General features: G+C 43.0%; 1 protein-coding gene across 4 annotated transcripts in view; it reads left to right on the top strand.

The window, feature by feature from the left end:
* Positions 1 to 22,658, top strand: part of CHRDL1 (chordin like 1) — a 118,848-nt gene that overhangs the window by 27,050 nt on the left and 69,140 nt on the right. For all 4 annotated transcript variants that reach the window (XM_047844724.1, XM_047844725.1, XM_047844722.1 and 1 more), the window contains exons 3-4: positions 4,618 to 4,730; positions 7,398 to 7,491. In XM_047844724.1, coding sequence (XP_047700680.1) covers positions 4,618 to 4,730; positions 7,398 to 7,491 — 207 coding nt within the window. The remainder of the gene's footprint in view (positions 1 to 4,617; positions 4,731 to 7,397; positions 7,492 to 22,658) is intronic.

Here is a 22,658-nt window from a genome sequence, read left to right as displayed (position 1 = left end):
ACCCTGTTAGATTTATAGCTCAGTATTTCCATGTTTTGGGGGAGGTGTTGCAAATGATACTTTTTCAAATTTAAGTTTCTTTTCTTTTTGAATTTATTTATTTTTGAGAGAGAGAGAGAGAGAGAGAGAGAGAGAGAGAGCATGAGCAGGGAAGGGGCAGAGAGAGGGAGAGAGAGAGTCCCAAGCAGGCTCTGCACTATTAGCATAGTGCCCAATGCGGGGCTGAGTCTCAGGAACCATAAGATCATGACCTGAGCCGAAATCAAGGGTCAGATGCCTATCCGACTGAGCCACCCAGGCGCCCCTCAAATTTCAATTTCTAATTATTTATTATAGAATACATTAGCATAATCAGCTTTTGGATATTGACCTTGTATTCTGTAATCTTGTTAAATTTTGTTACTGTTTCTAGTAACTGCAAATAGATTCTTTGGGATTTTTTTTTTTTTTTATTTTTCAACGTTTATTTATTTTTGGGACAGAGAGAGGCAGAGCATGAACGGGGGAGGGGCAGAGAGAGAGGGAGACACAGAATCGGAAACAGGCTCCAGGCTCCGAGCCATCAGCCCAGAGCCCGACGCAGGGCTCGAACTCACGGACCGCGAGATCGTGACCTGGCTGAAGTCGGACGCTTAACCGACTGCGCCACCCAGGCGCCCCTGGGATTTTTTTTTTAGAGAGCCGTATCTATGAATAGAACAGTTTTATGTCTTATTCTCCAATATGCATACCTTTTCCTTCTTTTTCTTTCCTGATTTCACTGGCATGGATCTCCACAAAGTGCTGGAGTGGGCATCTTTGAGTAACTCCCAATCTCAGGGAGAAAGTGTTCTTTTTCCATAAAGTATGCTGTTAGCTGTAAATTTTTTTAAGATGCCCTTATTAGGTTGAGGAAGACCCCCCTTCTACTTTGCTGAGAATTTCTGTCACGAATGAATATAGAATTTTGTTAAATGCTTTTTTTGCATCTATCGTGATAATTACATGATTTTTCTTCTCCTGTTTGCTGATATGGTGAATTAGGTTGACTGAATTGGGAACGTTGTGAATCTTGAATTAGCCTTTAACTTTCAGGATAAATCCCACCTGCTCACAAAATATTATCCTTTTTATTTATCCTTAGGTTTAATTTACTAAAATTTTAGTGAGAATGTTTGTGTCTGTGTTCAGGAGGGACGTTGGTCTGTAGATTTATTTTTGTTCTCATAACACCTTTATCTGGTTCTGATGTCAGTGTCATTCTCACATCAACGATGTAGTTGGGAAGCAATCCCTCCTCTTCATTTTTCTGAAACGTTTGGTAGAATGTTTGATAGAACTCACTACTGAGGTCATCTGGCCTTGGAGTTCTCTTTGTGACAACGTTTTGAACTACAGATTCAAGTTCTTTAAAAGATATATGAATATTCAGGTTCTCTAGCTCTTCTACTTTGAGCTTTGGTAATTTGTGTTTTTCCAAGAATTCATTCATTTCATCTAGTTTGCTAAATTAAGTGGCATAAAGTTAGTCATAATATTCTTTTTTTTTATCCTTTTAAAGAAATCCTCTCTGTTGTCCCTAATACTGGAAATGGGCATCCTCTCTCTGTTTATCATTGCTGGTTTTGTGAGTTTATCAATTTTATTGATTTTATTTTAAAAAACACATGGAATCTCACTGATTTTTTTTCTGTTGATTTTCTCTCTTCAATTTCACTGATTTCTGTTTTTTATTATTCCTTTCTTCTGTATGCTTTTGGTTTATTTTGCTCACTTTTTCTAGTTTTTTTTTTTTTTTTTTTTTTGAGAGAGAGAGAGAGAGAGAGAGAGAGACAGCAAGCGGGAGAGGGGTCAGAGGGAGAGGAGGAGAGAGAGAATCTTCAGTAGGCTCCACACCCAGCACGGAGCCCAACATGAGGCTTGATCTCAGGACTGTGAGATCATGACCTTTGCTGAAATGGAGAGTCAGCCGCTTAACTGAGCCACCGAAGCACCCCAACTTTTTCTAGTTTCTTAAGGTATTGGTTTGAGAGTTTTCTCCTTTTCTAATATAGGTGTTCTAGTGATCTAGGCCTTTGAGTACTTCTTTAGCCAAATCTCACTGATTGTGACATGCTGTGTTTTTATTTTCATTTGGTGCAAACTATTTTGTAACTTTCCATTTGATTTTTTTCTTCAACCACAGGCTATTTCTGAGTTACCAGTATATTAAAAGTGGTTGTCTTCATGCTGGAATTGCGTGTAATGTTTTTCACGTATATACATTTATGTGTTTACTTTGTTCTTTCTGGAACTTTGTGCAAGTTTTCCAGGTTTCTACATTAAGTATGCATTGCTTTTCTAAGACGAAAACAATTAATATAAAATGACACTCTACGTTTTGTAGTACTTCTTCATTTACAGAGTTTCATTTACTCCTCCAACCTCTGCTTGAGAAGCAGATAATCTGTATCCCACAGGTGTGGAAAACAGATTGGCAGGTTTTTTAATTTTGATTTTTTATTTTTTTTAAGACTGATAGTTTCAGTGACTTGCTCAATGCCACACAGGTAGAGCTGGTTTAGAATTCAAACCCAGATTTTCTGACTCTCCCAGCTCATTCTTCCGAAGAAGTTGGAAACAAAGATTTGAAAAGTAAATTGGAATTTATTTTTGGGTGGTTGGAAAAAAATCATTGGGGGTCTTGAGTGGCTTGAGACAATGATCTTAGTGTAGCTTTTTTTTTTAAATGTTTATTCATTTTTGAGAGAGAGCGTGAGCGGGGGATAGACAGAGAGGGGGACTCGAGGACTCCAAGTGGGCTCTGTGCTGACAGCAGTGAGCCCCATGTGGGACTCGAACTCATGAGTTGTGAGATCGTGACCTGAGCTGAAGTCTGACATTCAACTTACTGAACCATCCAGGTGCCCCTTTCAGTGTAGTATTAATCTGAATCTCTGATTTCTAGTGAGGTTGAACATCTTTTCCTATTTATTGCCTGTTCCCATTTCTTCTTCCCCCAAATTGTTATTCATGTCTCAGGTAAATAGATCATCTTTCTACTGGATTGGTTGGTCCTTTACTTATTAATTTAAATGATCAAAAGTTCCCGATACTCATAGTTTATTTGTTAGAAAGATCTTCTCTCAGTTTCTTGCTCATCTGCCTTTTCTTTATTCAATTTGCTCATCAGCGAAATGTGTACTGGAGAGTGAGGGAAACTAATATGTTTGCTACAAGAAGAGTCTTGGTTTGTTTTGACCTTGTGTGTTGGGAACAGGAGATAAACGAGGATGGGATTCGGTGAATCACATGTTTGGAGATTCATTTACCAGTCAGTTGTTAACTGATTGCATTTATTGGCCCCAGCGTAGTAGGCCATGTGATAGAGAGCAAAGAATAAATGTTGCCTGCTTTTTTGAAAAAAAATTTTAATGTTTATTTTTGAGAGAGAGAGAGCATGAGCAAGGGAGGGGCAGAGAGAGAGGGAGACACAGAATCCGAAGCAGGCTTCAAGCTCTGAGCTGTCAGCACAGAGTCCAACGCAGGACTCCAAGTCAGGAACCACAAGATCGTGACCCAAGCTGAAGTCGGATGCTTAACCGACTGAGCCACCCAGGTGCCCCAAATGTTGCCCGCTTTTGAGGAGCTTTTACTTTGATGGAGATATAAGACCTGTAAAGTAATACAAGAAACTGTGGCACAAGACAGGCTGTGTCTATGAAAGTTTCTTTTCATCAAAGGGGAAGAGGACATTACTTTGGAGCAAATGGGGAGTTGTTTGCATAAGAAACAGTCTTTGAGTTGAATGAGAGCAAAGACTACGGATATTCTTGCTCACCATTTATCCCCAGCAGTTAGCAGAATGCCTGACAATAAGTGTCCAGGGTGCCTGGGTGGCTCAGTCGGTTAAGCGTCCGACTTTGGCTCAGGTCATGATCTCGCGGTCTGTGAGTTCAAGCCCCACATCAGGCTCTTTGCTGTCAGCAAAGAGTCTGCTTCGGCTTCTCCGTCTGTCCCCCTCTCTCTCTGCCCCTCCCCCGATTGTGTTCTCTCTCTCTCTCTCTCTCTCTCTCTCTCTCAAAATAAATAAATTAATTAATTAAAAAAAGAGTAAGTGTAAAATACTTGGTTAATAATTGAATAATATTAGCATGCATGGGCAAAAGCCATTTATAGGAACTTAACACAGTGCTTTTCATTCATTACTCCTACATCACCACCGGGCAGCTCTGAGAAAGAGAGATCAGCATTTCAGACCTTAGCTTGCATTTCCAAAACAAGGAGCACAACTTCTTCCAAAAGGACACCCGACATGCTCCCTTATCTTACCATTGGAACAGAGCGGTAATCAGGATCTTGGCTTCACTGAGGCAAACCTGGGTTTGACTCTCATGTCAATTACTTGCTGGTTAGAGGACCCTTGATTTCCCTCATCTATGAAATGAGATTAATGGTAGTGCCTACCTTGTTCGATCATCGTAGGATCAAATAAGCAAAGCATGTGGAACACAGAGCTCCTAGAAGGGCTTCTAGAAATATCCCCTATGCCTCTTCTCTTGAAGTACCCTAAAACAGATGGAAAGTGTGATTGCCGTTGGATTTTATGACTTTGTCTGTGGTTTCTAACTGCCCTATTCTCCATCTCCTCCCTCACAGATTCAGAGACATATTGTGTGTTTCAAGACAAGAAGTACAGAGTGGGTGAGAGATGGCATCCTTACCTGGAACCTTATGGGTTGGTTTACTGTGTGAACTGCATCTGCTCAGAGGTACAATCCTTCCCAGCATATGATTACCCAGTTTGCTCCTCAGACATACTTCCTTTGCCTGAATGGCTGGGAAGCATGGGCAGTAAAAGCCTAAGAAAAGTTAGGAAGCAGCTTCTATGGAAAAACAAACATCTGACTTTTTCATCTTGTTGCCTTTTGGCTTGTTGCCTTTGGGATCCCTGAGTATTTGCTTGGGACAGATATTTATAGTCTCTTAGCCAAATGATATGGGACATGGTGGGAGAAGGTAGAAGAGTTTGATTCCCGGGAATGGGGAAGCAAAGCTCAATTAGAATACCTGGATTGTAAGACAAAACCGTTTTCCAAGATCATGTTCAAGGCTGGCCTTTAGAGAAAAGATGAGGACAGGTTATACACTGGTTCCTTGGGAGAGTGTATTTTTTGTTGTCTCCACCAGAAACTATAATTAGGATCGAGGCTGTGAAACCTTGGCCTGTACCTGCTGATGATTGGAGTTCTTTTGGCGTGGCCTTGGCTCCTGACCAATCATTCAGAGAGGTGTTTGGATACATTAAATGCCATCTTTGCAATAGACAAAACAGGCAGTATCTTCTTCTTTCCGTGGCCTTGACCCAGGGCCACAGGTGTGGTCCATCTTTCTGGATAAGCTTCTACCATCACATAGTAGGCCAGGGTTTCTCAATCTCTACACTATTGACATTCCGGTACAGATATTTCCTTGTTGTAGGGCCCATCCCGGACTGTGTAGGATGTTTAGCAGTGTCCCTGGCCTCTACCCACTAGACACCAATAGCACCAATCCCAGTTATGACAACCAAAAATGTCTCAAGATATGGCCAGAGTTGCTTGGGGAGCAAAATGACCCCTGGTGGGGACCACTGCACTAGGCCAATTGGGAAAGGAAGCCTTGCACCAGGCCTTAAGAATAGAGAACTCTGAGCAGATGGAAAGAATTTTCAAGACCAGCCTCTCACGTGAGACCTTGTGGAAGGACTGTATCTCCTCCCAAGTGCCCAGGTAGAACAGAAGCAGTCACTTGCAAGCCAGATTCTTTTGCCATTTAAACAGAAATTTGGACTTCTAGAATCTTAAGGCTGTGAAAATCTAAACTTGGGGCAGTAGGAGGTAATGTTAAGAGGCTACCGGGCTCCGGGGTCAAGACAGACCATGTTTCCAATCCAGGCTCTGCCACCTGTGAGCCGTGTTATGTTGGACAAGTTACCTAACCTCTCTTCGATCCCTTCAGCTTATTTTTCTTTAAAATGGGACCATGATACTATGTATTTCATATGGGTGTGGTAAGGATTAAATTCACTAATACATTTCAGTTACAACAGTGCTTGGTCACAGCATTCAAGAGACATCAGCTGCTGTCATCGTCATCGTCATCATCACTATCACTATGACTGTTATTTTTGTTAATCTATTAACTCTAGAACAGAATTCAGTTCAGTGCATTAAGGAGGCATCAGCATAGGCCTCAGCCAGAAGGAGTGGTTTCTGATGTGCTTTGGTGATTTCAGTTCAAGATGATACCACCTGGCTCTGAGGAGTGTGGCACAAAAGGAGGCTCTGTGGTGTTTCCAAATGCAACACTCCAAAAATTTGTTCTAGAAAGTCCATGAGAAAAGAAAAAGGTTTCTGGTAAGGTCATTTGGATTTGGATCAAAGAAGCCTGCCTCTTTAAATGGCCAGGGCAGGTGTCAAATAGGGCATCTGGGGACTGATTAACTGCCTGGTATGACAAGATTGTGTCAGATTCTTGACCCAACACATTGGAAATGGACAGCTAACCCTTGGGGGCTGAGCTTTGCTGTCTGCAGGGCAGGGAAAATGTTAATATGATCCCAAAGCCAACAGCTCAAGGGCTGGCATCTTCTCTTTCCACATCCTCTTTGTCACCCTCTTCCCCCACAAGAGCGTGATAGATGCAAGTAACCCTTGCTTGGAATGAATTATGGATGGAAATATGCTAATGCCCAATTGATTTCCAAAGGCCTCCCATGATCTAGCGAGGGCTGAGAGCTGTCAGAGCTAGGGATCTTGTCATTGTAAATTGGGCAGGGACCCAGTCACCGCCCTCCCCCTTCCCCCCGCCCCTGCCACCAGGCACACTAGGTAATCCTCTCAATTCCAAAGCCTAGCTTGTTCTCCGAAAACTTACGACTGAAACAGGAAAGGCGGAGAGGAGGCATTCAGCCTGCTGGACCCAGGCAGAGTTACGTGGAATCCAGGACCCATGTGTCAGGGATGTCTCCATGCCCAGGGGTGGGTAGCAGCTAAGGGGGACCCATCACTGGTTATCCCTTCCCTCCGGTGGTATTGAGCAGGTGATCGTGTAATTAGACTAGGCTCTTGTGGATGTGCAGCTGGAGCCAGAAAGGCTAGAAACACCACAAAGCCAGGCCAGGAGGAGCTTTTGTCCGCAGTTGGCGGGAGGCTTTGAAAACGAGAGCAGTGGTGACCCCAGCTTCAGAAAGATATGCCAGCCAGCTATCCACCAACCCAGCAGATGTGCTAGTGATGAGAAAAGGGAAGAAAATGCTGATTTCATTCAGCTCCTTGGGAATGCATCATTCGCTGTCTGGGTGAGTCTCTGCGTGCCTGTTTCCCAGACTGGCATGACCACAGGTGACCTTTGAAAGACATTCATTTTTTTTCTCGTGGTTGCCTCCTCTCTTTCAGAATGGGAATGTGCTTTGCAGCCGAGTCAGATGTCCAAGCCTTCACTGCGTCTCCCCTGTGCATATTCCACATCTGTGCTGCCCGCGCTGCCCAGGTAAAACCAGATCGCCTCTCTCTTTCCCCGCTGTGGTTCTCCTTCCTCCCTCTTCCACCCAACCCACTCCATCTGCCTAATTCCCCAGAAGGGAAACTTCCAGACAGAAATAACAATAGGACGCTTTTAGGCAGGCCATGCTGGCCCCTAAATGCTGTTTATAGCCCAAGCGGGGCCCATTCTAAGCTCTAATAAGTTATTGGGTACCCAGTAACAGATTTTCATTGGGCTTTTAATCATTTGAAGGTGGATGTCAGTTGGGGGAAGGGAATTGTGGCCCAGAGAGTTCGTGCCATAAACAGCCTCTTCCTGCCATGGGCAGCAGGCACCAGGGGAATTGTAGCATGGCGGCACGTGTCTCAAGCAATTAGTGCTGGGATTGCATAAATCAAAGGAGCTGAACCAGTGAGGTTTATGACAGTATAAAGCTGCCTGCCTGCTGAATAGTCACCTCCTCCAGACTGCACAGTTATTATGTACACATTGTTAAGAGCAAATCTAAGGGGGAGGCGGGCAGAGACTTTCACAAGGCCGTTAGAACCGTCTACTTTGATGGTTTGCGGCTAGGGTGTTTGTCTGAGGCAGCGGCTCCCTCAATGACACTTTGTTCACGTCTGACTGGGGCCTGGCTCCCACACCAGAGGCATGCAGGCGTGGAATGATTAAGAGAATGCTGTGGGCCGGACAGCAGGCCTAGGAAAAGCTAAGTGATGGCCTTGGGATCTGGGCAGTAGAAGCCTTGTGGTCCTGTAAATTGATCTTTTTTTCCTCTAGGATGGAGGTTCTCGAGGTGGAGTCCGTGGGTGGGCTTTATGGGGTCAGTGAACCCTCTAAAACGGTTTCATTTTTGGTGTAACTATGTCTGCATGTAAACTCCTTTAGAGACCATCCATAATCTTACTGGTATTTGTAAAGGGGGTGTACGTGACCCTACGAACACGAAGGACCACTCGTCTAGGGTGTAGGTGGTGCTTTTTTTAAGTAGTAAAGAATCTCCAGAACTTAAAAGAGAGGAACCCAAAGTGTCAGGGCAGCAATGGTAGGAATGGGGCTAGGAATAAGGTTCAATGAAAATGCAGTTAACATTTCAGTTATAGGGATGGAGGTGTTTAATGAAGAAGAAGCCCCCAAACCCTCTCGGTCACCCCCTTTGTGAACTACACTTTCCTGGATCAGAAAATACACGCTGATGAACACAGGGACTTCTTTCCCCCGTGGCAAAAGATCATGGCATGTCATACACTTATCATTCTGAGTATTGATGATGACAGTATGTGCTTCAAGATGTAAGAGACTGACCTGGCGGAAGATCTACCTGCAAGTTGGTTTTTGTAATAAATCCCTAAATGAGGCTTACAGGTTTGATATTTCTTTCTTTGCTGCTTCTACTGAAACTGGATTACGAAGGAGAGGTTTGGTAGGTGGGAGAAAAATTTCCCATTAAAAAGGCCAACCTGGAGGGGCGCCTGGGTGGCGCAGTCGGTTGAGCGTCCGACTTCAGCCAGGTCACGATCTCGCGGTCCGTGAGTTCGAGCCCCGCGTCGGGCTCTGGGCTGATGGCTCAGAGCCTGGAGCCTGTTTCTGATTCTGTGTCTCCCTCTCTCTCTGCCCCTCCCCCGTTCATGCTCTGTCTCTCTCTGTCCCAGAAATAAATAAACGTTGAAAAAAAATTTTAAAAAAAAAAAAAAAAAAAAAAAAAAAAAAAAGGCCAACCTGGAGATTTTTTTCCACTTTGTTTTCCACCGGAAGCCTCCAAAAGTGGTCTCATGCCATAGGAATGTATCGAAGCTATGTAGACATTGTTCTTCCCTGGGAAGGAGGTTGAGGCATGACCCAGATACAAAACACAGGGCCGAAGACGGTAGAGTGCACTATGGCTATCACCTACCCCAGCTGCAGAATAGGAAGCAAGTATTGAGAAAAAGCAAAGTATAAGCCAGCAGTTCCTTTGGGAGAAAAGACAAGTTTTAAAGGAATCGAGGCCATCGATACCGGAAAAGAGAAATTTGTCTTTAAGGCTTATTTAACAGTTCTTTCTGTGGGAGGTAGTACGAAGGTTCCTCAGTCCTTATATGCAAAAATGTCTTTATTTGGCCCTCATCCTTGAATGATAATTTGGCTGGCTAAAAAATTTCCCTCAACACTTTGAAGATACTAATAAATGGTCTGTTGACTTCCTTCCTTTGGGGATAACAAGTATGGTGTTGGATTGTAGTTCTTTTCTAGGCAACCTGTTTTCTCCTTCTTCCAGCTTTTAAGATTTCCTCTTTTTCTTTGAGGCACATGACGAACGGTGTAGATGTGGGATTTATTTTTCTTTAGCCTGCTCAGTCCATCATTTTTTCAGCCAAAAGACGCAAGTTTCTCTTCAATTTTTACTCATGGTTTTTCTGAACATTACATCTTACCCTTCTTTTTCCCTCGTTCTCAAAGTTGCCTTTGACATATGTTTTTGCAGCTCATTTAATTTATCCTCTATCTCTTCATGCTTCTTTTATTTTTTCTGTCTTGGCATACTCCCCATAATGATATATTACTTCGGTTCTGTCCTCCAATTCGTGAATTCTTTCTCAGGCCTTTTCATGCCTACTATTCAGGCCATCTGTTGGGTTCTGTTTGTTCTTTTATTTTCAATAACTGTATTTCCCCCTAAGTTTTTGAACTACATTTTAAAATATCTACATATTGCTGTTTTATAAACCCTTGTTATTATTTCTTGGGACCTTATTCTTTATTTCTTTAATGCATTTAAATGTGTATTTAGGGTCCATTTTAGATAGGTTAAATGTTTGTATTTTTTCCTGGTGTGAATTCTCAGTTGTACTGGGTTTCTTGACGGCTTTTCTTAGATCTGAATTTCCCCTTGTTTTCTAAAATGTTTGTTTGCTTGTTTGTTTGGATAAGGCCTTCCTTCCTGATGGAAAGATTGTTCCAGGCCACACAGTTCACTTAGCTCTGAACCAGGTGTTTACATCAGTGTTTACACTAGTGTTTACATTAGTGTTTCAGCTTGGGCTCCCTTATGCCTGGATGGTCTATTTCGACCTCTGTTTTCTTGTGCAGTGCTAGTCCCTGATAGTGATCTTGTACTGTGACCTCAGCTACAGCTGCCTACCTTGGGAGAGCCACCTCAGGTGGGCAGAGCTATGTCCATCCCTGTTTACATGTGAGGAGTGGGGCCCTAGTCTCCACCTTTACATGAGAAGCCACTTGGAGGCCATAGTTCTTGCCCGGCTGTCTGGTCCCAACTGTCTGTATCCAGTCTCAGCTGCCACATGGACCATACGGCTTTGGCCCCCTCCCTTTATTGCTGTACTTTTGTTCTATGTTTTATTCCACAAGGAGTCTTGTTTTTGTTTCTGGGCATGATTTTGCAGTTTCAAAGTTTTTATTTATTGGGGCACCTGGGTGGCTCAGTCAGTTAAGCATCCAACTTCGGCTTGGGTCATGATCTCAAGGTTCGTGGGTTCGAGCCCCGCATGGGGCTCTGTGCTGACAGCTCAGGGCCCAGAGCCTGCTTCGGATTCTGTGTCTCCCTCTCCCTCTCTCTCTCTCTGCCCCTCTCCTGCTCGCACCCTGTCTCCCTCTCTCTCTCAAAAATAAATATTTAAAAACCTTTTTTAACTTTTTATTTATTTATTTGTTTACTTACTCCCTCATTTATTTGCTCATTTTTCTTTATTGCTAGTTTTACATTTCATCCCTCACTCCTTGGTGGGAAAAGAGCAGGGAGTTCTCTCCTGTGCTCTCTGGGCCATATTGAACAGGAATGCAAACCACCTCTTCTTGCTATTGAAGATCAAACAAGAGTGAACAGGTTTAATTAAACCATAGCAGAGAAGAATGGAGTTTGATAAAGGGATGAACTTTGGGACACGGTGGCTGTTAAATCCCAGAATAAATGACTAAGGAGAATTTCCGTCTCTTTACAGCATATTTCTGTAAGTAAAAAGGTACCCACCCATCTGAGATAAAGTTGTCACTGTTCTGCTTTGAGACGGGGCACTGGCTGTGATGACTCCTCTGTATTCCTTCCGCCCCAGTGATTATTAGGCATGAGGAAACTCCTGCCTTCAGGGCCACAGGAATGTTTGGTCAAAGGAGGGGGCTCTAATTTTCTGTCTTAACCCAATGGAAGGCACTGTGATGAAAATGTTTTCATTGCAAAGGCCAGGATGATGAACAAGTTCTGTATCAAAATGAGAAAACAAATGAGGAAGCTATATACCCAAGGTTTGGCCTTGCATACCATTCTGTAGCCCTATTGACTAGGGACGTTCATATGGTTGGAGATGGATTCAGTGGGAGGGTCCTGCTAGATACGCCTGGAGCTCATCTTCCATTGGAGAAGACAGAAGAGCCTTTGCCCCCCATTTGTTTCTCTGTTCACCCTGGTTCTTGCTCTCCAAACTCCCTACCCCAGAAATTTCCGAGGTTCCCACCTGTATTTGGGGTTGTCTCCTGCAGTTCCTGTTGAACTGTGGCAATCAAAGTACGCACACTGCTTTTCCAGAATTACCTGAGAGAAATCTATATTGATTCCCATGAAGAGAAAACAAAAATTTTTTTTCATCAGGGCTTCCCCAAGTATCTGGGGCAGAGAGGTCAGGTCTTGGTCACATATGACAGCGTGCTCTACTGTGCCTGAAGAGGCAGGTGCTGCATGGAAGTTAGAACATTTCTTTTTTTTTTTTTTTTAGACTTATTTATTTTGAGAGAGAGAGTGAGCAGTGGAGGGGCAGAGAGAAAGAGAGAAGGAGAGAGAGAATCCCAAGCAGGCTCCACAGTGTCAGCTCAGAGCCCGACTCAGGGCTCAGTCTCATGAACCACGAGATCGTGACCTGAGCCGAAATCAAGAGTCAGACGCTTAACGCACAGAGCCACCCAGGTGCCTCAAATTTAGAACATTCTTAATGACAAAGTCAAGGCTGCACAGAAGTCAGAAGGGTCACTAAATCCATCCCAGTCAATAAGCAGGGCTCTCATAGTCCATGATATTGAGAGATTTATAGGAACAAAATTCCAGATCTCTTTTGGTGAAGTGGAGTGGTAAAGGGGGGAGGAAGAGAGAAAGGACAGGGCTCCTTTCCTTTTGTTCTTTATATATAATTTTATCATGAAAAGAAGACTTTTATAGGGACCAGGAGTCTAAATCATGATACTATCTACAATTGTTTTAATGGCTAATCTTAATTAATTCGCTACTCAGAATTCAGAAATTTGGGTTCCTGTTGGGGTTTTCTAGCATCCGTGGGTCATTAAGGAGCTGTTATAAAATTGCCAACATACCTGATTTTATCTCTTACCAGAGACCTAATCCACAGTGTTCCCTTTTGGCTAACGGTGAAAAAATATTAGTTCCATGATGTGATTTTAAGGGACAGTGATAGTGTGGCTTTACCAAGAGAGGTATCCCTCACCACACTCTTTTAAATTCAAGGGAGGTTAAAGAAATGACCTTTCCAGTATAACACTATAATCTGTGTGTTACTGTAAGGAGAAGCTGGAAACCCTATGCCATTTGTCTCTCTTTTTTTTTATTTTGAAAAAAAATTATTTTATTTTCTTGAGAGAGAGGGAGGAGCATGAGTGGGGGAGAGGGAGAGAGAGAATCCTAAGCAGGCTCCACGCTCAGTGCAGAGTTGGACCTGGGGCTCCATCCCACAACTCAGATCATGACCTGAGCCGATATCAAGAGTTGAATGCTCAACCCACTGAACCATAGTGCCCCATCATTTGTCTCTTGACAGGAGTTGGGTTGTGAACTAGCTAGCAGATACAAGCATTTCTGCTATAATGTGATATGTGGATTTCTTAATTACATTTTCAAGTTTTAATTTAAATTCCAGTTAGTTAACATACAGTGTAATATTAGTTTCAGGTGTAGAATAGAGTGATTCAACACTTCCATTCAACACCTGGTGCTCATCATGACAAGTGCCCTCCTTAATCCCTGCCCCCTGTTTCCCCGCATCCCTCTACCTGCCTCCCCTCCGGTAACCATCAGTGTGTTCTGTCTAGTTAAGAGTCTGTTTCTTGGTTCGGCTCTCTTTTTCTACCCCCACGTTCATTTGTTCTGTTTGTTAAGTTCCACATATGAATGAAATCATATGGTATTTGTCTTTCCTCGAATGACTTACTTTGCTTAGCATAATACTCTCTAGTTCCATCCACATTGTTGCAAACGGCAAGATTCCATTCTTTTTGATGGCTGAGTAATACTCCACTCCATATATACCGCCTCCGCTTTGTCCAATTCATCAGTTGATGGACATTGGGCTCTTGCCGCAATTTGGCTATTGTTGATAATGCTGCTATAAACATTGGGATTCGATGGTACACCTGGGTGGCTCAGTCAGTTAAGCATTGGGATTCGTGTAGTCCTTGGAATCAGTATTTTTGGATCTTTTGGGTAAATACCTAGTAGTGCAATTGCTGGATCATAGGGTAGTTCTATTTTTAACTTTTCGAGGAAACTCCGTACTGTTTTCCAGAGTGGCTGCCATAGATGCGTTTTTGAAAATCCCCACATTCTGCAAAATTATATGCTGAAAAATAACAAGGCTCAAAGAACAAACAAGATTGGAGAAAATAACTGGAAACTTATGCAACTTTGTAACCAAAGTACTAACAAAAGAACTATATTAATAAACAACTAGCGTGGCTTAAAAAGGCATCTTGGATTTCTAATAAATAAAAGAATATTACAGTAAGTATAGACCTCACGTTTTAAAATGGTGTCATCAGCTTGGGGAAAGGGGGAAGAAAGAAGATTTGAAATTGCTGAGTTTTAGAGACGAGAAAAATGCACAAAGATCACAAAGAGTCTTGTTACAAGCACTTGCAAGACTTACAAGTATGGCCAAACTGAGCCAAGAGGAAGAATGTGGGGTGAAAGGGGATTGGGTAGATTACTATATGTTTTCACAACTTGCTGATTTCAGTTGTGTTCATGTTGTCCCTTGATGATGCTGCTGTCCCTTGATAATGCTGCTGTCCCTTGATGGTGCAAAATGTTAATGTGCCGGGGAAAGTCATGTATGAACCAATGCAGTTTCTACTTTATACCAATAGCATTCTCTCATTTACCACTCGCATCTGAACAAGATCGGATCATGCAAATCTGTACCATAGTGGAAATAGCCTTTATAAGATGAGATGGAGACACAGTGAGGGTTGCAGGTCACTCGGCCACTCTGAATCTGGTTTTTGACCTTTAATCGCTGAACTCTCTACACATTGTGTTCCCCTTCCTGTCCTATGACTACGTGCCCATGTCTGTGACTGCTAGTGTTAAGTGAATCAAGCAAACAAGGCTTGTTTTACTCCCTCCAGTGTTTTTTAGGGCAAAAGTTCAAGGGGGGGGGGTTCTTTAATTGTTATTATGGTAAAGTACACATAACCTAAAATTTATGATTTTAGAGTGTACAGCTCAGTGGCATTAAGAACATTCACAATGGGGGGCAACCATCACCTCTAATCTAGGTCCCCAAATTTTTCAGCACCCGAGAAGGAAACCCTGTGCCCCTTAAACGATCATTATCCCCTCTCTCCACCAGCCCCTGGGAACCACTAATCTGCTTTCTGTTTCTATGAATTTTCCCTATTCTGGCCATTTCATGTAAATGGAAGCATGGACATTTGGGTTCTTTCCACCTTTTGGCTGTTGTGAACAGTGCTGCTGTGAACATTTATGTACAAGTTGTTCTGTGGCATATGTTTTCAGTTATTTGGGGGGTATACCTGAGAGTGGGATTTCTGAGTCGTATAGTGATTATATGTGTAACTCACTAAAGAATCTCTTCTGGATTTCAAAGCCACCCCATCTTCTTTTGGTTCAACTCTTTGAGTATCCGCTGCCTTCCATCCACGTGACTGCTGAGTGCTGCTATTGCCATCATTCATGTGTGATCTCCATTGCTCTCTCCTCTCTCCTTTGGTTCTTTTCTGAATTCTGTGTCCCCTTTTGATTTTATAGAAAAAGGTCAATTCCTTTTAAACACTAACAGCCAGCTGCCATAGTCTTTCCATTTAATTCGACTCTGTATGCAAGATGATCAGTTGGGGGCCATTTCCTTGCCCGCAAAAGAAGAATGTATTTAAAAAAAAAAAACCTATCCAAAAAAGCCATCCCAAACCCTGAGGATTCTAGAACATTGGTCTCTGGATAGCAGGAGCTTTACTTTATTATTATTGTTGCTGTTAGTTTCTCTTTAAAAATTTTTTTAAAATGTTCATTCATTTTTGAAAGAGATATAGACAGAGCGCAAATAAGGGAGGAATAGAGAGAGAGGGAGACACAGAATCCAAAGGCGGCTCCAGGCTCCAAGCTGTCAGCACAGAGTCCAGCACGGGGCTCGAGCTCACAAGCTACGAGATCATGACCTGAGCCGAAGTCGGACGCTTAACCGACTGAGCCACTCAGGCGCCCCTATTATTGTTAGTTTCTTATACCAATGTTTGAGAGGTATCCACAGAGACAGTCTCTTTTGGTCACTAGACCCTCCATATCTATACAGTCTGTTCTTTCACATCATAGTGACTTTCACTGTCTTCCATGCTTTATTTCTATTATTTTCCTCATACACTTGGCCCTTGAACACAGAGTATGAAGGGTTAAAACCTCCTTCAGGAAAATGGTACCCAACTTGTCTCCTGTCCAGGTGAGGTGATCATTGTCTCTGGTAAACCCTGGGGATTTAGTTGCTTTTGAAGAAGAATGGGAGGGGGGCCAGGGTGCCTCAGTCGGTTGAGCGACCGACTTCGGCTCAGGTCATGATCTCACGGTCTTTGAGTTCAAGCCCCGTGTCGGGCTCTGTGCTGACAGTTCGGAGCCTGGAGCCTGCTTCAGATTCTGTGTCTCCCTCTCTATCTGTCCACCCCCCCCCCCGCCCCCGCTGCTTGCTCATGCTCTGTCTCTCTCAGAAATAAATAGTAAATTTTTAAAAAAAAAAGAATGGGATTTCCTGTCAGTATGTTGGAAGCCCTTATGTCATCTAAGAACAAGACTTTTAGGAAAACTGTGCCTTTGCTTCATAGAGTAAAACTTCTCTCTTTCTTTCAATGGACGTTAAGCAAAGCTGATCCCACAAAAAGATAAAGAATGTGGCACTTCATTGAGGGATACTGACAAGCCCCATTTGTCCGAAATGCATCTTCCATTTGTTTTCTATATTTAAGAAACCTCCACCACCGCAGTCACTCTTCTGGGTTAAAGCAGTGTTTTTCCAAAGTTTGTTGCAAGGAACACAATTGTATGGGATGGTAATTGAGCTCACTAGGGAAAACATTTACATGGGCAAATAAACTTGAGAGTTTCTGGGCAGATAAACTTTTTGGATTAGAGAAAGGTAAATACGTTTTGTTTGATGCAGGACTTCTCAGAGCCTTTAATATATTAATATACATTATGAATCTATCAGAGAGGTGTATGGAGTGCAATATTTTTCAAACTTATTCAGCTGGTTTTTTTCAAGGCACTCTGAAGGATTAGTGTTTTTTTACTGTATGTTTTAAGAAGTCTTGGATTATGCCATTCAGTTTCCAGAAGTCATTTATTATAGCAATAAGTTATAATAGAGCAGCTTAGTTTGGAGAAGTTCGTTAGGGAATCAGGCCCTTTTACAACAAAACCCCAAACTAGTGTTGCTCAAACTTGAGTGTGCTTAAGGACCACCTGGAGAGATTTGATAAAATGCAGACTCCCAGACCTAACACTAAAAATTCTGATTCAGTTGGGCTGCAGTGGGTATTCTATACTTTAAACAAGCACCTCAGTGAGGTCCGATGCAGTTGGACTGGGGACTGCCTGGAAGTCCCAGGGAACATTTTGATAAAGGAGGTTAAGAGCACTGCCTACACGATCCTCGAGTAGAGGACCCTGTGCATGTGCAAAGGGCCAGGGGCAATAGGACAACATTGTTTCTCCTGTAATAGGGAACAGAAGTACCTCAGAAACATACTTTGATTGCGTGACACGTTCCCAGGGTCAACCCTAAAGTCACATGTGCACACTGTTCCATGTGGCCAGCCTCCCTGCTTTCCCGGGGTTCCCACGTAAAGCTTTGCTCTTCTGCCGTCTTCCACATTCAGAGCCCCTGGCCGTTGTATCCAGAAAGAAGGACCCTCTGTGGGGAGCTCTCCCTTCTACCCCGCCCGTTGTCCATGACTTGTTGTTGGCAAGAAATGAATGGCATTTCTCGGAATTAGCCCAGGAATTTCTGCTGATAAACAAATGAAATTCTCAAAGGGAAAAGCAATCAACATAGTTTGAAATAAAATCAGTGTTTTCAGCTTAGTCTGTTTTCAACTTAGTTTGGAATAGGAGTCACATCTAGGGTATTTTAAGGAAAGGATTAGTAAGATGTCCTTTACTGAGCATTCTTCTGGTTGCAGGGCTGACTCTTAAACCAGGGCCTGCTTTCCGAGTAAGTTGGGCAGGAGATTATTACCTCGATTTCCCATCACCTGTGATTCCAAGACCTGTCCAGCCCGCATTGCAACAGCCTCCCCCTCTCCTTCCCCACTTCCTGCCAGGTTGCCTGACACCTGAAATGCTACCATTGTTACAGCTTCACCTTCTTAATTCAGGCTTTGATTCCTGAGAAGTCAATCTACCTTTGAAAGTGGGGTCTTGACTCTTATTAACGAGTTCAATTCAGTCTGCACACAGCATCTAGAAAGCAGAATTCGACGGTAGAGAGTGGGGGTGGCTGGGTGGGGGGACATCCCGAGGCCACTGGCCTGGGTACCTGGAAGAGATTTGGTGTGTGGGGGTTGAAGAGGGGAGGCTAGAGAGTCCGGCTCTACCCGTTCCACAGCCCTGCAGAGCACCACGCCTCTCTGTAATATCAAGGGCAAGTTCTTTATTCGTGGCAGAGGACACGGTGGTTTCTAGGATGAGTTGCCAGCTCTCCAGTTTTTCACTTTGGGGTTGTTAATTTAAAACCAATATGTTCTCGAAGTAACCAAATATCCTTGCTATCTGTTGCCTAGAGCCAAAGGGTTTCACTCCAGGGTTTTGGATGCAGCCACTAAGATAAATAACAGTCTTTATTAGAATGATTTTCATCTGATTTTTGTATTTAGAGTTTTACACTGTCAGCTATTCCCTAAAAGTGATTTAAGAAACTGGCAGACTTTAGGGTGTCAGTTATTGAAATTTGTTCCAAAATCCACCTCCTTGCAAGACTCCACTTTTGGCCATCAAAATAGTCTATTGTATAAATGGCTTGATGTTTGTCTCTTGTCTTTGCCACATAGACGCTAAGACCCAGAGAGTGGGAGGTGAGTCAGTAGTAGATGGGTGGCTGCTGAAACAGTTTTTTATAGGGTTGTACTCCTTGAATGGGAGAGACGCTATGAAGGATATGCACTGTATCTTTAAAGAAAGGGGTATCTATCTATCTATCAATCTATCTATCTATATTAATTTTAACTAGGCTCTACGCCCTATGTGCGGCTAGAACTCACAACCCTGAGTTCAGGAGTCGCATGCTGTACCGACTGAGCCAGCTGGGCACCCGAGAAAGGGATAAATCAAAGTTGTGGGTAGGAAGATGGTTGGTTGGATTTTCTTTTTAATTGGAGAGAAAGGGAAAGACATCAAGCTTGGGAGTACAAGTTACTTTTAAAACATAAAAATTAGGTAAGTGACCCTGTAACTCGAGTTTTCTTTCCTTTAGCAAATTCGTGCAACGTTGATTTTCTTTTTTACATTCACAAGGTCATGCCTTCAAGGATCTAAGGCCAAATCAGAGTCCACACTCAACATCATACCCTTTATATGGTGGATTCCTTCATGATTTTAATAGGACAGAAATGGGGAGTGAGAAGGAGGGGCAGGGAAATTTGGCTTGCTTTCTTCCTTGCTTTTTCTTTGTTTCCCTTTCTCTTTCCCTGCCTCTCACCTCTCTCCCTCCCTTCTTTTCTTTGTACTTTTTAATGTCTTCTTATGTAAAAAATTTTATTGTAGTAAAATATACATAACAATATTTACCATTTAACCACTTTTTAATATTTTTTAAATGTTGTATTATTTATTTATTTTGAGAGAAAGAAAGAGAGAGCAAAGGAGGGGCAGAGAGAGAGGCGGGGAAAGAGAATCCCAAGCAGGCTCTGCACTTTCGATGCAGAGCCCGACACGGGGCTCGATCTCACGAACCGTGCGATCGTGACCTGAGCCAAAATGAGTCGGATGCTTAACGGACTGAACCACCCAGGCGCCCCACCATTTTGACCACTTTTAAGCGTACAGTGTCGTGGCACTAAGTACATTCATGTTGTTATGCAACCAGCAGCACCATCCATCTCGGGGAATTTTTCATCTTCTCAAGCTGGAACTCTGTCACCATTAAACAAATCTACATTTCCCCCTCCTTCAGCCCCTGGCAGCCATCATTCTTCTTCCTGTCTTTATGAATTTGACTGCTCTAGGTACCTCCTGTAAGTGGAGTCATACAGTATGTTTCCTCTTGTGACTGCCTTCCTTCACTTAGCACAGTGTCTTCGACGTTCATCCATGGTGTGGTGTGCCTTTCTTTCTCAAATGCGGAAGAAGGCAGAGAAGAAATTTGACTAGAGGCCGGTGGCAGAGATGAGCAAGTGAAGTCAGAAGATGACCAAGGGGTCTTAGAAGAATCTAGCAAATGTCGATTGTCAGAACACACTTTTCACAGGATAAAGAAGGCTCCAGAGACCACACTGCCTTGAGCATTGACGGCCACGATAAGCGGTAACTGGCAGTAATGACCAACGTATTCCTTGTTAATGTTTCCTACAGAACTTCAGACAGTGTCATCTGTTAGCAGCTGATTGACCGGCAGCTTTTGTCGTCTTTTGGAGAAATCCATAGGGGCAGAGCTGTGTCCCTGTTTCTCTTGATCTAGAGAAGTGTATTTCCAAAAGGGCTGCTTCTGAGATTGCTTCGCTGAAGGAAATCATGTCTGGAGCCATTCAGTATGGTTTCATTAAAAAGATTATTAAAGGATCAGAGTATCAAACCTAAGAGGCAGTGTTGAAGGAAAAGTGTAATTACTGAGCCCCGTAAAGGAAGGATTCAAACATCCTTCTGAAAGATAAATAAATGGGTCCTAGAGGATGCTGATCAGCTTTTTTTCTTCCACCTCCAAAGGTGGAGAGTGGATAGAAATGGGCTGCAGGAGAACAATGTTAACTACAAGGAAACACAGTTGACCCTTGAATGATGAACTTGAGCAGGGGTGAGGGGCACTGATGCCCCACAGTGGAAAATGTGGTATAATTTTCAACTCTCCTAAAAACTACAAATAGCCTACTGCTGAACTGGAAGCTTTACTGATAACATGAACAGTTGACACATATTTGTATGTTATATGTATTAAGTGCTGTGTTCTTGCAATAAAGGAAGCTAGAGAAAAGAAAACATTAAAATCCTAAGGAAGAGAAAGCACGTGCATGGTACTGTACTGAGTTTATAAAAAAAAAAATCTGCATATAAGTGGACCTGTGCAGTTCAAACCCCTGTTGTTTCAAAGCTCACCTGTGCTTTTTGGCACGGAGAAGGGAGCAGAAGTCTTTTAAAAGTCGACATCTTACAGCTCAGGCTTGACATTGAGTAAAAAAGCAAGACACATGTCCATGAACAAGTGCATTCAGTGTGTTTTGATTAATATGAAGTTCACAACAGGCGAAATGAAACTATATTGTTTAAGGAAGTTACATACATGTGGTAAAACAGTAGTAAAAAGAAAAAAGGCAGTGATTGTCCCAAAAGTCAGGACTGTTGTTCCCTCCAGTGGGGAGAGAATGGGCCTTCTAGGGTGTTAGCCATACTCTCTTTCTTGACCTACATGGAAGTTACAAGGGTGTTTGCTTTATAATCATCAATTCTGCTGTCTGTTTATGTTTTAGATACTTAAGTTCTGTTTCCCGGCATAAAATACTTTATTTTTAAGTTTATTTATTTATTTGTTTTAATTTTTTTTTAGTGTTTATTTATTTTTGAGAGAGAGAGAGAGTGTGAACCACGGAGTGTCAGAGAGAGAAGGAGACACAGAATCTGAAGCAGGCTCCAGGTTCTGAGCTGTCAGCACAGAGCCTGATGTGGGGCTTGAACTCATGAACCATGAGGTCATGACCTGAGCTGAAGTCAGATGCTCAACCGACTGAGACACCCAGGCGCCCCAGTTTATTTATTTATTTTGAGAGAGAGAGAAACAGTGTGTGCAGGGGAGGGGCAGAGAGAGAGGAAAGAGAGAATCCCAAGCAGACTCAAACTCATGAACTGTGAGATCATGACCTGAGCCGAAGTCGGATGTTTAACCGACTGAGTCACCCAGGTGTACCCAGCATAATATATTTTTATTTCTTTATTTTTTTAATTTTTTTTAACGTTTATTTATTTTTGAGACAGAGAGAGACAGAGCATGAATGGGGGGGTTGGTCAGAGAGAGAGAGGGAGACACAGAATCTGAAACAGACTCCAGGCTCTGAGCTGTCAGCACAGAGCCCGATGGGGGCTTGAACTCAGGAACCGCGAGATCATGACCTGAGCCGAAGTCGGATGCTTAACCTACTGAGTCACCCAGGCGCCCCCATAATATATTTTTAAATGATAGTACGTTTTCCTTTGTTTTGGGATGGTTATGATTGGAAGCGAACGGTGACCAGAAAACTTTTAAATGTTACAGTTAAGCATAGGATTGTGTTTATGCATTTGGCTGTTTGGGACCTGTTATTTGTGTCTAATTGTTTACATTATTTTGGTCTTCTTGGTGTTTGCTTTGGTTTTGTTTGCTCTGGTCTGGTCTTTTCTTTTTCTTCCTCTCTTTTTTTCCCCCCACAAAGCAGATTAGTACCAAAGCCTGGAGAAAGGGCGTTTCCTCCCCTTGGAATTAATAAGAAGGCATTTGGGGGCATTTGGGGCTTTGCCCTCTGAACTTCAGAGTGCACCAGTAAGTTGATATCCACATGAAGCCTTCCGGCTTCAGGTCTGTATCACTGAGCAGAGGGCCCAATCGGCTTTCAGAATCAAGACCACATTTGGGAAGGGGAGAGAGCTTTGCTCCTGTGGGGTACACATTCTCTCCCCCGAGGTGAGGTTGAACTGTGCTATCATGGGAGCAGGAAGGCATAGGGCCAGAAGGGAGATGGGGGAATGACCCTGCTCTTCCCCCCATTCACTGTGG

The sequence above is a fragment of the Prionailurus viverrinus genome, chromosome X (genome assembly GCF_022837055.1).
Source record: "Prionailurus viverrinus isolate Anna chromosome X, UM_Priviv_1.0, whole genome shotgun sequence".
Taxonomy (NCBI): domain Eukaryota; kingdom Metazoa; phylum Chordata; class Mammalia; order Carnivora; family Felidae; genus Prionailurus; species Prionailurus viverrinus.
Note: the sequence above shows the minus strand (reverse complement) of the source record. Positions and strands in the feature narration are given on the sequence as shown.